At 42.8% G+C, this 17,862-nt stretch overlaps 1 protein-coding gene across 1 annotated transcript in view; it reads left to right on the top strand.

Moving 5' to 3' along the window:
- Positions 1-17,862, top strand: part of Cobl (cordon-bleu WH2 repeat protein) — a 236,064-nt gene that overhangs the window by 163,841 nt on the left and 54,361 nt on the right. Inside the window, exon 9 of the mRNA XM_032916836.1 lies at positions 403-573. Within this exon, the coding sequence (XP_032772727.1) occupies positions 403-573 (171 nt within the window). The remainder of the gene's footprint in view (positions 1-402; positions 574-17,862) is intronic.

Raw genomic sequence — 17,862 nt, 5'->3', positions numbered from 1 at the left:
ACAACGTCTTATGGTTACTGCTGGGTGAATGGCTTTGATGTTGGGTGTGGCTGGTCTAATGCAGAGAGGATTTTGACATTGGGTATGGCTGGCTTGGTGTAGACTGAGGCTGGGTTTGAAATTGAACATGGCTGCTTTGGCGTTTGATCTGGTATTGAGTGTGATTTGTTTAGCATTAGCGTTTGGTATTGGGCGTGACCGCTCTTTGGTATAAAATTTGATGTTGTGTACATATGCTTTGTCGTTGGGTTGGTATTGGAGACGGCTGGTTTGGAACAGAGTGGCGTGAGGAATGGTGTGGAGCGTGACTGGTTTCGTGCCTGTCTGATGAGCAATAGCAGTAACATCTTGGTTAAAGGATAGGACGTCCTCTGGCTTAACCTTTGAATCCTTCCCATGTAGGTGTTGGACGTCAGGTGCCACAAAAGCCTCCCAGAGGCACAGCTCGGGGCCCACCCCAGTTAGTGCTCCCCCCGCCCCCACCCTACCCTCCTCCTGACACAGATGTAACAGAGCCTGTCACCTTTCCTGGGGAAGGCGCTGGTTCCGAGACCTCAGAGCTGAGACCTAAACGTACGTGCCTCTTGTTTCCGTTCCAGCTATTTGTTGACCATCTGTCTTTCTGGTCTCTACTGGTGTAAATCTGTGTTCGGACATCCCCTTCTTGCTTCTGGACATCTGTACCTCCTCTCCTTTCCAAATGCTCAATGCAATGCAGCTAGCTTCACAGAGAATGCACTGTGAAGTAAGAATGATGTCGCCAGTCAGCGGCTCCTATGCCATTAGACTTTAGCTGAAGCTGTGCTCCTGGGTATAGTCAGTGAGGGGGCCTTGTTCTTGGTGAGGGAGTTTCTTAAGAATGCACACAGATAGCAACAGCTCTGGCAGAACCAACTTTGCCAGTCTGCTGATGGCTCCCTCAGGGTGGATATGGATGTATATCAGGGCAGTTGGTATTCAGGAACATGGAGGGCATCATTTATAAGTCAGCCTTGAACCTCATGGCCAGTGGCTAGGTATTGGAATACTTCTCTGTAGTCAAAGAAACCGGGCAAGCCAAAGAAGAAACTGCTTTAGTCTAGCCAGAGCGAGAACTAGTGTTCTGTTTTTGCATTTGTTTCTCACCGTGCCCTGTCTTCCCTCAAAGTCTCTTGGGATTCTTTTTGGATGTTAATAAATATGTATGGCATTTCTACTTTGAGATAGGTAAGAGCTTCACAAGCCTTACATGTTTGGAAGGCATCGCCTTCAAGTCAGGCCTATGACAGTGCTTTTTATAAAGCAGGCTTCTTCATAGACCATGGGTTCTAACGGTGCAGTGCCAGTCTGAGGTAGCCCAGTTATGAACATCTGTATAATTGTGCACTGGAAGTTTGTGCTTTTCCACCATTACATTTACCTTTTACTGTCTTGAAAATGATAATTACCTGCCCTCTAACTTATCTCCTTTCTTTGGGCAAACTAATGGTGATTCAATGTATAGTTTTCTACAAATAGTTCTTACTCCTTTCAATTATTTTTATCCTCTTTATAGTGAGCATGTTTCTCCATGCAAATGAATTACTATAAGGTTTTTTTGATATTTAAGAATGAACTAAAAATGCCAGGGAGATGGCAGTGGTTAAAACAATTGTGTTGTACTTACAGAGAACCTAGTTTTAGTTTTTAGCACCTATATCATGGCCCACAACCATCTGGTCCTTTCTTCTGACCTCTGTGGGCACTAGGCATGTACATGGTACATATGCATACATGTAGGAGACTACAAATAGACACGGAAATGAAAATAAATACATTTTTAAAGAAGAACCAGTTAGATACCTGTCAATAAAATGTTAGCCTTGTCGTCTCAAACCATTGTGGCATCTCTGAAGAGAGGGGGATTTCAACCTCCTCACACCAAGGCAAGTGGTGATTTCAGAGGCTAAGTCTATGACTGTTACCCCCACTTGCTGTGTAGCCTCCCTATGGAGACAAGTGGACAGGATTAACTGAGTGAGCACAGTAAAGGTCACATTATGAAGAGAAGACACCTACAAAATATGCAGTCACTACTCTACAAAGGGTGGACGAGCCTGGTAAAGGCTTGAACCATCTCCCCAACTTGCCTTTCTCAGACCTCCATATGTTTGACACCCAGCAGGCAGGCTGGGGCTGTAGGCAGATCCTAGCCTGCTCTGAGAATTCCTAAGAGGTCTGAAGGGTATGGAGTATAGCAGCAGACTGTCCTAAGACTCGATTTCCTTTTGCTTTGTGGCTCAGTTTCTCATTCTGTGGTAATTGCCGTCTGTCTTTGAGTTTACTTCTCTGGATATGGCATTTCGTAGCCCTCCACATCATCAATCACCTTTCTTCCATCCTCCCCTACCCACAGGGGCACATGAAATCCAGTAGGTCTAGACAGATGCCCCAAAAGCCATTAGATGAGTCAACAAATGCCATTTCATTCGGTCTTCCTTGGCCCCTGCAATCCAGTCCAGTCCCTTGGGCACACCTGAGTCCAATCCTCTCTCCTGTGTGTGCACCAGAAATCTTAGGTATTCAGTGCAGAGCCTGTTATGTTGCCTAATTAGCAGAACTAGCCTGTCAGTTGCTTACAACATTGAAAACGGATCACCTGCCCAATCAAGCAGACTACGACTTATTTGCCTTTTTAAATTAAGGATTTAGAAAACAGTTAGGAAAAAGTGAAACATTTATGTTCTTACATTTCTTTCCATAAAGCAGAAATCTAGGTTACTCCTCTAACCTTGTCTCATGAAAGGCAAAAGTGGTGGGCATATAAATTATGCTTCTCGCCTACTCTCCTAATCAGACTTCCGGCTGCTTGAGGTGACGTGAATTCTCAGTAGAGATGTTTCCATGCTAGCTCCAAGCTCTTATGTATTTCCTCCAGCTTTCATTTTTAAAACTTCATCCCTTATAAAGGAATTTTTATGCCCTCAGTGGGATCTTGGGTATCTCAAAGGCCAGGTGAAGGTCCAACGGGAATCTTACACGTGAGATCTCTTATGACTCCACATCAGCTCTGCCATCAGAGGGAGTTAAGCCTGAACGCCTTAAGTAAGGTAGTGGCACGTCTTACTAGAGGACCTCAGCCCTCTGTCTTGCTTTGTCCACCACACACTCTTTTCTCCCACTGAGCTGAAATCGTCCATGGGACACTTGGACTTTTCCATACCCATTGTGATTTGTACAACAGGTGTATTTACCACACAGTTCTTAGTCGTTCTCGGAAGCAGGAACCTCAACTAACTTTCCTAAGTTTGAGAAGTGATAGATCTGTACACAGATGTGGGAAGGCAGGTTCTTAGAACTCTGAGCTGTTTTGATAGCTCCCATTCTACCTTTCTGTTTCAACCATTCCTTTCCTAGCTTTTATATTTGATCCATGAAACCACACTTACCTGTAATGGGGGATAACAGAAAGACGGATCTATGTGTACATGCTTGCACAGATTTGGGACTTTTTGAACATATTTGGGGTTAAGGGCTCAGAAGAGAGAAAGTAGTTATACACGTTTAAGCTTTGCCTTGAGAGTCCACCTGTCCCTGCCGGGTCTCAAGCCCAACTTGGATGGTTCCAGCCTAGATACAGGTTAATATGAACTCTATATACTCCAGCTTGCCAAGCAGGCTGCATTATCTGCTGTCTATGAACAAGCCTACCATCTGTCTAACTTGAGTTTCTCTAGTCATCTCTATGAGCTTACCTTTTGCTTGACCTGAATTGCAGCTAGTTGGTATATGCCTAAGGTAGTTTAAGGCTGTCGTCCTACTTATGTTTTTCTTCATCTTTAAACTTGTGCTTGCTATAGAAAAAAAATCCACTCTTGCATTCAGCTTCGTTACACTGAGATCTGCTTGAAGCCAGAGAGAAGTCAGCAACCTCATCCTAACCGAAGGTCAGGATATCCTCACTGAGCCAACATTTTGGCAAAGACCTGTGGCCATTTTACTTAAGAAAGATTGAAAATCCCAGTGGAGTTCAGTATACCCTTTTCTGCTTGCTTCTTTATTCTTTTGTTGGATGGAGTCCTTGAAATGTGGTGAATAACTCTAGAACAGTGTGTCCAACTCACAAATCCTGAGAACGTTAGGTGTCACTTAAAATACTTCCTGCTTTAGGAAACTTTTTTTTTCATATTCCTAAGTAAGCTAACTAGCATCAAAGCACAGCCTTTTGAAAAAGCCAACAGAAGGCAGATGTGAAGTTTCCTAGGCCGAAGAATAAGCTCTTCTCTTTGCCAGCCATGGGCATACCTACCTAGAGTTAAGGTTCGTTTCTGTGAACCATGAAGTCAGCTCCTCTGTGGTCAAAAATCTTGCAGATTCTGCACAGATGAATGCCATAGATGATGAAGAAAATGAATGCCATAGATGATGAGTGAGCTCTGTGGGCCACCCCCCCCCAAACCTCCTGTTACCAAGTTTGTCCTCAACATGACTACGTGTGAATGGTTCTTAACGTGATTTTTAAGAGCAGGAGACTAATAGCTCTCTGCTCTGCATTCTTTAATCTGATTCGTATTAATTAAGCTTTCTTATTTCCCATTAGATATCTACTTACACATGCAAGCGCTTCATGGGCATGCCTAAGCCAATAACACTGTGTGCATTTGGATTCTGCTTCATAGCTTTCTAACCAGCTCCCATTCTGCCAGCATTCGGGAATCTGCTCTCACGAATCACTTTCGTGGAACCATCCCATGAGTTGCACTGAACTGTTTGTTTTCAGGATTTACAGTACAGTCATAATTGGGCTATTAATGGCTCATCCGTTACTTATTTCAGAAGACCCTGGGGATTTGCAGATAGAGCACATGGAGTTCATGCTAAAGCATTGCTTTACTGTTTTTTTTAAAAAAAAAAATCATTCAATGACTATCATGTTTGAACACATTTTCTGTACATAATTTGGGGAAATAAGTCTTTCTCAGGATATATGTTTACAGTGGTGCTGGCAAAGAATTATAACAGCATTGGAAAAAAAAAATGAGGCCATTTTCTCTTAGCCTTGGCAACCACCTTAGCGTTATTTCTAGCATTCACTTCTGGGTCTTCTGGATAAGGTCATTTGTAGAATTCTCTTTTAAATTTGAATAGAAACCCTATTCTAAAACATGCTAAGGGAAATTATAAACCGGGGGTGAGGGGGTGGGAGGGTGGGGGCGGCGGAAGGATCAGAGAAAACGATTAGCATTTTTGAATTGAAAGTTGGTAATTTGAGTTTGATCGGATGCAAAATTAAGAATAATAATTCACACTTCAGGCGAGTGACTCAGCACAGAGGCTGAGAGCAGAGAGATTCTGAGCACACCCTGGCAGTTTGCAGATGCCTGTGTGCAATCTAAGTGCACTTTAGGAGCCAATGCTCACAAAGGGCTGCTGGCGGGTGACAGCTAGAGCCTGAGCAGAGAGCCTGAAGCCTGTGGGATAAGGCAGTGTTTTTTTGGCAGACGCCCTTAAATTTGGGTCAGTGCTCCTAAGTCACCTAATCTCTTGTTCTAAAATTCAGTCCCCCACCCCACCCCCAATTAAATATGTCTGCTTTTTAAAACAAACCTAGTAATTGCCAAGCTCCTTAAAGTCTGCCACCGAGTAGAGATAGGAGCAGGCACAGAGACGCCCCTCGCCCTTTTCTCCTATTGATTTGTTTCTTTCCCGATCATGGAAGGGAGCTGGCTACACAGCTGCTCCTGCTGCCATGGGAAAAGGCAGAGCATCCAGGCAAACAGGAAATGGATCCTGAGCGAATAGCCTTTTCCATAAACCAGCAGGAAATTATTGACTGTGGGAGAGTCTGTCCCTGACTACATCTTCAGCTTGTTATTTTTGTACCCTGGACGTTATTATCCCCACCTAGAACTAATATCGGATGCTCTTTAAAATAGAAGTAAGGAAAGCAACAGTCTGTGCAGAGCCCCCGAAGAAAAAGGAAATTTAGAAACTTAATTCTCCTTGCTAATTATTTTTAGCCCTTCGTGTCCCTGACTTGAAAGAGATTTAAAGGGTTGGGTGGCAATGCAGTGGAACCGGCCTGTGCCAGCTCGTGAAATCAGACTGTTCAAGTTTCAAGAAATTTATAAGCAAATTGCTAGATAGAATTATTAATAAAAAATGGGAGGAGTGAAATTTTTCATTTTTTATTAATTCTTTGAGGATTTCATACAACACTGTTTGATCATATTCATCTCATCCCCTAACACCTCTCAAATCTTCCCCTTTCCTTACCCACCACAATTTGTGTCTTCTTTTTGTCATTTTTAAACCCATCAAGTACAGTTTCTATTGGCTGTACAGTCTTAGATTTGTGGCATTCTGTTGGGGTATAGTTGCCCTACCAGAGGTTATACCTTTAATACTGATTCTCCCTCTCCTAGCAGTTGCCCATAACTCCTTAGCTAGGAGCGGACTTCATGCCCACGTCCATCCCCCCCCCCATGCTGGGATGTGGTCTGGGTTGATTTTGCACAGGTTTTGTGCATGCAGTTACAACCACTATGAGTTCATATGTGCAACTGTCCTACTGTGTCTGGGAAAGTTTTCTTTTAGCTGTCTACACCTCTGCCTCTTAAAGTCTTTTTTTCCTTCTTCTCCTGTGATCCTTGAGTTTTCAGAGGGAACAGTGCACAGACGTTCCACGGGGGTGGGTGGGTGGGGGCTAAGAGGATTTTTCAAAAGGGATCGTAAGAGGCTAGAGGGAAATAATGGACAGGAAGGAATAAATAGGATGAGGAACGGGAAGGGCAGGGTAGAAGAGGGGATATAGGGATGGAGAACAATACTAAAGATATTTTAGTAAAGTCATGTGAAACCTACTGCTTCTTAAAATATACACGTACACAAATATAATGACTCTAAGTGGAATTACTCCATAACAGAGCATTAACGCAATCATTATACACCATATGCTTACAGATAAAAAGCCTAGTGCCATGTATGGATTACTACTACTCTTGGAGTTGTTGGCCAATGAGGTCCCAAAGGCCCTCAGATAATAATAATATTATCAGTGCTCTTGTGTATACTCCAGAACCTGATGGCAAGAACCTTTTCCTGCAGACATCACAAACAGGAGTTATAGAACATGGAATAATCAAACTGGTACTCACCTTGAAGCCTCATCCCTACCAGCTAGCTTTGATAGTTCTGAGAAATGCACTAGGCAGGTTACCAGAGCACAAGAGTAATTATCAGTCTTATCCAGCTGTGGCTGTTGCAAGCCACAATAATAACTGTCCCCACAATATGTGCAGTGGTGGCACAAATGTTATGGGAGTAACCAACCATTTTCTGATGGGATTTAAGGCCTGCTTCACAAGATGATATCCATACCTGACACCATTATTGAGTACCTATGGCCAGGCATCTCCTAGGTCCTAGGGAAGAGCCTAGTGAGGAATCAGTGTAGCCTTAAACCAACTCATCATGACTAATTGTTAAACCATAGGTTAGTATGTCACTCAGCTCCAATGAGGGAAGGCTCCTTTAGGCTATAAATGGTGAATAAGACAGAGATGCACATTTGTGAAGGAGCAAAGAATAAAAAAAAAATGAAATTATGTAAGCTGGCTGCTGTAAATTAAGGAATTTAGCAGAAATTAATGAAAGCATTCTGTCAGAATCAATTGGTTATATAAAACTTACAAGAAGCAGTACTACATCATTTTGCTTCTTATAAATATTGTGCTTCCTACCCTTAGCTCAGCAATACTCATAATTATTTATACTTTTCTTTCTGTACAGCTGGTTACTATTTACTGACAGTAAAGAAAGGCCAAATGTAAATAAAATAGAGAAAAGAAGTAAAATTTTTAGGAAGCCTAGAGACACATTTATCTTTAATTTTACACAAATAAGTAAAGCAATGTGTCGACTCAAGTAATTCACCCTTAGTGTCTTAAATCTTTACCTCATAGCATTGCATCTAGCTAGGAATAAAAGTTTTTGTACATGGAGTGTTCTGAGAACTTCTTTCTAGACTGTATTAATTTAACCCTTCTAAGAAATAAGGAATGGTCATATTAGTTTTTCAGGGATGCGAAGAAAACATTAAGTACCATTGCTTCCCTTTATCAGTTAAAAGTACATATGTATGGTCTATGCTTCTAGCATGTTTAGGGAGCCATGCACGAGGGTGTAAGTTCTAATTCCTTGATTTCAGGTCCAAACCAAAAGAACTTAAAACTACAGACTACTTCCCTGTAGTAGTCCTTTCCATTACAGGTCAGCCTTGCCGTAGAGGAAACAGCAAGCCTAGTAGCTTAAGATTCAAACATTGAACCCCAACATACACTAATACCTCATGTCTATCTCCAACTCCATGGACTCTCACTTCTGAATTTCTGCATGGGCTCTGTCCAGTATTACCAGCTTCGAGAAGGGCTATCTAAACATGAGAACATTATAAAGCAAGATCATCTATTTTTCACTAGTTCTACAATAGTTTGGGCATTTTTCCAACAAGGAGTCCTGCTTCTAACTGAAGAGCTATTAGCAGTTCACAGAGAGCTGCTGGGAGTTGAGAAATCAGTTTCTTCCACCCCGGAGAGGCTGTCCATGCCCCCAACAGATGGCCCTATCCCCATGTTCATAATGGAAGCACTAAGTGAACCCAGTGGGTATTTTAAGAGGACACAGGAAGCTGAGAACAAGAAGTGGCGGGGTAAGAGAAAGGAGTTGAAAAGGATGAACTGGGGAGGGTATATTTGGCCAGAGCTCATCATATACCTGTATGAAATTCTCAAACGATTAAAAGCTAAAATTAAGTGAGGTAGGAAATGACTTTTTCCTTCCGACTAATAGGTGTTACCGCTTATTTCATTTGGTCCCTGGAAGACCTACAGTGAGTGCAATGACAGGTTATAACACGTTTTTCACCGGAGACAGAGTTCTACTGTTGGATCAATAGAGCTGCTTAACGACAGGCCTGGAAACAGACTAAAAAAAGCAGTGCTGTCACACAATGCTGACGTCAATTGGCCAACACCACTCTGTGTGCGGTGTTAAATCTGCAGCAGGCAGTTGTTCCACCAAGACTTTACGTTCACGTTTGCCGTCTATTTCCTCTACAGTTTATTGCTGTGCGTCGTTCCCTACTCATGCCAAGCGCTCCTGATGGACAGGCCTCTTCCTGCCTCAGGCTTTTCCTGGTGTCTCTGCTGTCCTGGCTCTGATGTTGCTGTCATTCTACGTCCTCCTCCCTCTTTTCAGGACAAAAAAAAAAAAAAAAAAAAAAAAAAAATCGCCCTTTGTACCTCTCTTTACTTTCTTCAGAATTTACATATAAATGCAAAATGCCAAAGACTTGTTTGAGGTTCATTTTTCTTTGAAGGGGGTATAAAAGACGTTGGCGTATGAATTTTAAATTGATACTATTGACCTAATCTGGAATTCCCAGATTCTCACATCTCTTACTGTGAAATACACTGCTTTATTTGAACATATTCTTTTTGTATTCAATGTTGTCCTCCAGAATTTAGTCTCCGTTTTCCTCAAAAATAGATCACATACATGATTTGTCTGGTATTGTCAATTTGAACAGAATGGAAATATTCCACCTACCCTGTAAATCAATGTGTTGAACACATGCACTCTGACCTTCTGGAACCCAGGACCTAGGTAGGATTCCCCACTTGGGAATTCATCATCACCTCACTCCTCAGGGTATCTCTAGTTTTCCCATTACTCTGTCTTCTGACACTTGGCTTGTTGACAAAACAAAGGAAAGGGGAGACAGTTTCCCTTCATCTGCATTATTCATGCTTTTTTTTTCCACTACAGACGCATCAAGAACTTACCTGGTGCTCTCTCGGCATTGTCCCGTTCGCCCAAAATTAAAAGTAGAAAACAAACACATGGTTTTACTTAGCTGTGTGAGGAAGCAACAGTGTCTTTTTCTGACAAATACTGGTTCTAAGATTTACACAGAAGACAGAGGTGCCAAAGAATATAACAGCTATGTCTACAGGGCATGCCTTGACTCTTCCAAGATCCCTTTGCAACCATGGGGAAACTGACCTATTGGCTGTCACTCCTATCATCAGACAGGATAGGTAAGAAGGATCGTTCTGAAGATTCAAGGTTAAGCAGAAGCAGCAAATGTTTCTCCATTGCTTTGATTTTGTTAATGTACAAAGATGCACTGATCTGGAGAGGTTCTTCATGTTTCTCTCCGGAAGAATCTTTCTAAAGTATGTGCTTAGAGTAATTTGTTTTATTTTATTTTTTTTTCTTGGATACCTGCAAGATGGTTGTCTTATTGATCACAATGAAAACCTTAGCTGAAAAAAAAAAAGGGAATGATCTTAGCTGATGCTGGGATGTGTGATGGGACAAGTGCAGGCTGGAGCTACAGACAACCTATAGAGTGGGGGAAAACCAACCATTTATAAGAATATTCTCAGGCTGGAGAGATGGCTCAGCGGTTAAGAGCACTGGCTGCTCTTCCAAAGGACCCGAGTTCAAATCCCAGCACCCACATGGTGGCTCACAACCATCTGTAATGAGATTTGATGCCCTCTTCTGGTGTGTCTGAAGACAGTAACATAAAATCAAAAAAAGAAAAAAAAGAATATTCTCTCTCTCTCTCTCTCTCTCTCTCACCTTTATCCTTTTCTTTTGTGTCTTTCTTTTCCTTTTTTTTTTTTTTTTTTTTTTTTTTGCACTGAAATAAAGGACTTTTGTCTGGTCAGTAGCAGTCATTTGACCTCAGATCATTAAGTGGGAAAGTCTAAACAAGAAAAGGTAATGTTTATAAAATGTCGGGAAGGCATCAGGATTTATGAGGCAGACATTAAAGCTTGTAGATGATTGTATGTAATTACAGCAATAAGCATTTATTGGAGGAGGAGTATCTGTTATGCAGAAGAAAGGTGGTGGCCAAACTCCTCAAGATAGAACTTGAGCACAAAGGGGAGAGTGATGCTGCCTACGAAACCATTGATTAAAGTGTAGGCGATATGGTAAAAGTAAAAGTACAGTGAAGATGAGTGAAAATAGAGTTTCCAGAGACACACGTACATACCACACACAGCACACATGAAGGGAAAACAGTTAAGTGCATGACTTGACTGTGAAAGCCCCACTTACAGGATCATAAAGGTCACCTAAGACACGGATGACTGGTCTCTGACAGATACTCCCTGGCTTACCTCTATGGCAGAGCCCCTGAAAGTCTGATACAACATTGTTCAGAACAATTCGGTCAAAACGTCAGGCAGATTAGTGTCCGCCGTGCGTTATACATTGTAGAAAGTAGAAACATTAATTCCACCCAGAGCGTCTGCCTTTCAGAAAGGCGTCTCCCCTCTGACTTACTCCAGAATCCGTCTATGACTTTGTGGTTGTGCCTTCTCCTGATAAGCCTGCTGGAGGAAAAACATGGACTGTCTTTTCTCCATAATGCTGTGCGTGCTATCAGTAAAGGATGATAGTTCCCATGTTCTGACTGGAGACTCACAAATCAAGGAGACCAGTCACTGATATGTCCCCTTGCACAGTCATGGAACAGAAAGCACCGTGGAGAATATGTGCTCCATAGTAAATGCCAGGGTCAAAGAAAAATTAGCTATATTTATTTGTCCGTTTTAATTGGCTTAAGCACTTGTGTTTTTACCGTAGGGGTCTGCGCAGTGGACATTGGAAACACACTGAGTTTGTAAATTGCGTGAGTTCTTACTCTCAATGTGAAGACTCTGAAATCCTCTCATTTTAAGTTAAAAGCTGCTAACTTTGCGGCTGAAATAATTTGGAGATCTTTCCCAACTGTTTACTCACTGGAATTTCATTTTCGCACCCATTATAATCAATCACACATTGCATCTGTGTTTGTGATGCTTATCAGCTGCTAATTTTCACAGTTTTCGTGTTAATTTGGATCCATAATATGATTCAGTTTGTTCACAACTTTTATAGTTCGTATAATCAGATTCAAAATATTTCTGCGTGCCAGCTAACATTTACCATAACCAAACAGACTTCTTGCAATCCGGGTAGGATTATACCATGGAGGTAAAGGCCTTCCACACAAGAACGCAAGGCTTGCATAAGCATCACAATCAATTATAAACTGTTGAGGCCCTGGAATTCATCTGTTATAGCGTAGTTGCTTCTGGCCTCCTCTTGGGTATGATTACATGGCCTTGCCGCTCAGTCATGTTTCCTGTGTAAACGTTCATTTTAACTCAGAATGCTAGTCCCTGCTGGAGCATGTGAGAAGCCTTCCACACAGACTTTTGTTCCTCTAGGCAAACCTGGGCAGCAGGTGCCCCTGTGCACAGACTGGAAGCCTTCTGGTCCCCTTGGCCCCAACATTCATATTGGCACCTAGGATTCTTGGAGGTGCTGCCTTTCCACTTAGAGAATTAAAGGGAGAGTAATTGTGTCTCACAGCCAGGCTCCTCACTGTCTGACCATAGGTGGACAGAGGTGTAAAATTAAGTATATGCTATTAATAGAGCTTCTGTTTGCACAGGGGAATGGGTGGTTCTGAGTAGCAATAAAGAACCTTTGTTTTCATAACCAGTTTCTCTCTTTGCTGTGTGCTGCCTGAACTCTGAGGCACCTCATCGACGGCCTCGTCCTCCAACCTTTATTTCTTCTGCTCAGTCTTTTTTTTTTAAATAGGCAAACTTAATCTATGCCACGGTGTCTCAAATGTTTCTTTCTATGGTTCATAGCCATTTTTACTCCGCAAATATGCATATTTTATGGACAAATAAAACATTATTCACACACACACACACACATATATATATACATATATATATGTATATATATATATATATATATGTCAGTGTTATAAATCCAGTTGGAAATCTAGCAGACCATACTTGCTAGTGACACTGTAAGTTAATTGAGAAGTAAAGCTCCATTCTAAATAACTCGGAGATTATTAAATTGTAGTTGTTGAACTTAATGTCTCTGACAGTGAAGTTGCCTTGATCAGGGGAGAAGGGAAACTGAATAGGGGATGTAGTCCATGTAGTCATCTGGATATATATATATTTTAAATGAAAATGCAGATGTGTAAACATGCACACAAGATGGTGACCTCTGTCTCCCTATCCGTTTCCAGAGGAAATGTGAGACTATTCTTAGTGGTGTTGTTTTTTTTTTTTTTTTCTCCTTTCAGGGAGCTGTAAATGTGTTGCTCATACATTTGTTAACCATGTTAAACCTTTTTGCTATCCTAACCCCACCTGACAGCCAACCGATAGGGCCAGCTTCAACCAGTCTCCCTCTGGGGAGCTGGCAGGGTGGGTGCCAGGGCAGAATCTTTCCAGGCTCCAGAGTGAGATAATGCCCACCAACCCACATTCCTTGCTAGCTTGGAAGGTCCCTATGGGGCTGGTTTATTTAAGGCGGCTTGGAAAGCAAGCGGTTTTGGCTGCATAAATGCAACCACCAGGGGGAGCTCTGGTTATCCTGCTGATGGACTGCTCTGCAGAATGGAAACAAAGATACAAAAAAATAAACACCAGGGCTTTGCCTTTATGCCAGTATTATGTTGCAGCCAGTCACAGGGAACAAGCAGGCTGGGTGACTACAGTCTTAAAGCTGATCCCTCTCTAGTCACACAAAGAATAAACTGAAGCCAAACGAATCGACTGACTTGCCTAAAATCACACAGTTACAGGATGGCCTGTACTCAGATTGGCAGATTTTCCATCTGCTGCTGCTGGGGTGACTAGTGTGTGGGCCCATTATGACGGTGAGCCTATACACACGTGTGTGCTTTGTGGATGGGATGCATGTTTATTTATCATACCTCTGTATAACTTACACACATACACATGCATAATGTAGAAACACACCGATGCACACTGTAAACACATGTGGATGCATACACAACGCACATGTGTATCCATACTATACATGTGTATCCATACTGTATGCATTCATGTGCATACATCGTTGTTGTGGACACTCTATGTTCATATGTGCATTCATAACACGTAGACGTTCATGCATACAGACACAAGTACACCATGTGTGCACATGCCCGTGTATAAGCTAGCACAGTATATGATAACATTAGCTTGTGCCTGCCAGTTTGCCTCACACAGGTTATTCGTGAACCCATGTCTGGCTTTGTAAGAAGAACTATGAATCTGTCCATTTAGTTTTCCCAGAAATAGTTGTTGGTCTCCTTTATTGTCTGCCTTAGGTAGCTGTGATGAGATACCCAACAAAAAGCCACTTAATGGAGGAAGAGTTTGTTTTGGAGCACATTTTGAGGTGCCAGGGCAGGCATGTTAGCAGGATCATGAGGTCCTGGTCACATTGCATCTGTAGTTGGGAAGCGAAGAGTGAACAGGAAGTCAAGCCGGCTATAAAACATGAAGGTTCCCCCGCTAATGACCAACGTCCTCCAGAGGGGCTTTACCTCCTAAAGTTCCATAACCTTCTAAAGGGGAACCATGGGGGGAAACGTATTGAAATGCATGAACCTATGGGTTTCACTTTCTATCAGGCCACCCTGATTCCTCATTTGCCATCAGAAGGAGATTTGAAAATTGAGAACATGGTCAAACAGTTATTAAAGGGGATGGGCCAGAATCTCGTGCTACCATATGAATATGTTCCAGCTGCATCCTTCAGCATTAACCTCATACTTATTTCTGCATCCATTGGATGTTTGAAGCCTGTGGAGCACCCGACAATGAGAGTGTGGTGCATATCGAGTTTGCGAGAAGGACTCAGCTGGAGATGGACAGGGTTTTGTACTCCACGGATTCACTACTCATCGGGTAAAAACATGAGGCAAAAATAGCTACCTGTGGCCCCCATTTTTGTAGGTTAATCCTTTTATCTTTATCAGAGCCCTAACAAGGCAGCGCTGTTGTTAACATCCTCAGTTTACAAATAAGAAAACTTGGCACAGAGTAACATGTCTGAGTCCAAATACAAGTTAATCCCTATGCCCAGACTTGTTCCTTGCCAGTCGTGTCCCACACACTTAGCTTATGTTCTATTCCCTGCCTTGATCATGCTCGCCAGTGTGTGGGCAGGTGTTGTGCATTGTCTCTGACTTCCCCTTCTCATCTCTGAAAGCGGTCCGTAGACCAGCAGAAGGAGAATGCAGAGGATGGCAGCCCTTGGCATTTGAGGTAGACAGGCGGTGGCGTTTGGTCATGTTTGACGCTCTTGGACTGCATCCACAGCCGCCAGTTGACCTGTGTGTTAAAACTCCATCCAACAGCAAGTGCAGAGGTTTAACCAAAACCCAGCGCTTACACAGTTCCCGTATGTGGATACCTCTCAAAACTAGACTGAGTTAGACTCTTCTCCCCAGCCGCATCGTACAAGAGTCTCCTGCCTGACTGCGGCCGTTATTACATATCGGCAACTCAAACGAGCCATGCTCCCCCCAGCCCCCCAGCCCTGAAGGTTGAAAGTCTCTGATCATGATGTCAATAGGTTGGTTCTTTCGAATGCTCTCTCATTGACTGGCTCATGGATGGCATTTTTCTCCCATTGCCCGCATAGCTCTTCCTTCTGTTTTGGGTTCTGACCTCTTCATCTTTCTAGAAGGCCAGCCATATTATCTCACCCAAAGAAGCCCACCTGTGGCCTGACCCACTCACCACTGTAAAGTCCCTTTACACAAAATGTTTCATTCTGAATCGGCTGTGGCTGCCTGTTTTTGAGAACACATTTTTGGGCCATAACAACGGCTGTCATCATCCTGTGGTTGCTAAGGAGATAATAGGAACTGCAGAGTGTGAGGCGTCCATGCATAATCAGGGCACAGTCTAGAACCTGACTCTAGGGACTTGGCCCTTTTCCATGCCACTTTCCGGCTCCTAACTGTGCTGATTTTTCCCACATTGGCCATGGCCCACGGTGCCTTGTTTCCTGTGGGCATTCCTGTCCTCACCCTGACTGAATCTCATCCTGCTCACGGTTTATAGAGTAGCTGCTGTTCTGATGGCACTGCCTTCTCCACTGACTAGCAGGGAAAAAATCTGTCAATCCCAGCAGATGCTCCCAGGGGTGATCAGTAACTGTGATATCCTGCACCATTTCGAAATCAGAGGCTCCTTTTGCTCATGATGTCCCTTTGCCAACCTGTCCTTTTCTCAGCCTCCACTTGGATCTTTCAAGCATTTGTGAATACATATGCACCTGTGTGTTGCTACTCACACAGACACACACACACACACACACACACACACACACACACACACTTCAAACCTACACTTGTATCTTAGTTGCTTTTGAACTTTGGGATTTACAGATCATAGTGAGCTCACCCCCCCGTTTATTGTGTGTGTTTGCAGAGCGTCATAAAGATGCTTCATATTTATGGACCTCCAAATGTTTTCTGAAATCAGTTACTCATGCCCCTCTCACGTAATGAATTCTATCCATCTTTGAGGTTGTCATATTGTCCCCAGTTTCTCCCAGCTAACAGGACTTCTGAGGAAACCAAGCTAAGATATTAACCATTAGCTACAGATTGTGTTGCAGGCTTCCCAGGCAAAAGGGCCCTCGAGACTCTGCTCCGGGGCCTGGCGGCCTCTGTGTTTTGCTTAGACTTGTTTTTGCTTGACCTATGCAAGGCATCTTAAGTTGTTTGCATAAACTGCTGGATCAGTTAGTAGCTCTTAATTATAACTTTAAAAAAAATAACGTAAAATGTGCTACATTAGATATTTTCGAGTACACGATTCTGTCGTTGTTGGGGTGTTTACACGGCTGTGCAGCAGACTTCCAGGGATTTGCCATCTTCCAAGTCTCACTCTGTATCCATTAACTCCAGTTTTGCCCTTTTCCTCAACCTGCCAATCACAGTCCCACCTTCTCTTTCTAAGAATGTGATGCTTTGGGTACCTCCATATAAGTGGACCACATTTGTCTTCCTGTGACTGACTCATTGCCCTTAGCGTAATGGTCTGAAGAATCCTTCAGTGGTAGCATACAGCACAATTACCTTGCTTATACTCAATAACTTCCATTGTTTGTGTATGCCCATATTATCTGTTCGTCCATATACAGATATTTGTTTATACCTCTCATTGGGGATAATGCCAGAGGAAACATAGATGTACAGATATCTCTTCAGAGCCATGCTTTCTACCGCTTGTCACTACAGATCTGGAAACGGGCTCTGAAATGTTACCTAGTATGCCTTTTGTCTTTTCCAAGAGCTGTGACTCCCGAGGTAGAACTAGCTCACTTAACCTGAAGTAACTCTCACGTGAGCCCTAGAGTCGCTCACGTGACTGAGCCATGCATCTATTGTTTTAGGCCAGAATGCAATGACCAAGTAGCAGCGTGAGAGTTGCTTGGGTCACTGCGATCCTTGTGCTAGAAAACTAGGCTGTTCTCCCTATAGGAGGGGTAGAAACAGTTCTGAATAACCCATCCTTGTCTACTGAAGTCCCTCCAAGATAGCCAAGAAGGCTAGGCTCAAACTGCTTGGGCCCAGCTCTTAACTCTGTTATTAAACAATCTCAGGCAATTTAATTGTTCTCTTTCAGAATTTCTACGAAAAGCAAAACTGCCTTTGAGAATAGCACAATCAAATAAATGCAAACATTTAGAGTAGTAATCAACACAGAACAAATGAAATTAATATGGAAATGGCTACAATTCAAAAGGCAAGAAAGTATACATTAACACCTAGGGGGTGTGTGTGTGTGTGTGTGTGTGTGTGTGTGTGTGTGTGTGTGTGTGTGTGTTATAAGAAAAGGAGACCAGGCAACACCAGTTTGTCCCAGTCAAAGTGTTATGGGGTCAGTAGTACCTGTATGTCATGTAAGTGTCTGGTGACACTCCAGGTATCCTCTATAGCCAATCAGACAACTCTTGTCACTCGGTCTGTCTCTCTCTCATTGATGTTCCAAGATC

Source organism: Rattus rattus, chromosome 11 (genome assembly GCF_011064425.1).
Source record: "Rattus rattus isolate New Zealand chromosome 11, Rrattus_CSIRO_v1, whole genome shotgun sequence".
Classification (NCBI taxonomy): Eukaryota; Metazoa; Chordata; class Mammalia; order Rodentia; family Muridae; genus Rattus; species Rattus rattus.
Note: the sequence above shows the minus strand (reverse complement) of the source record. Positions and strands in the feature narration are given on the sequence as shown.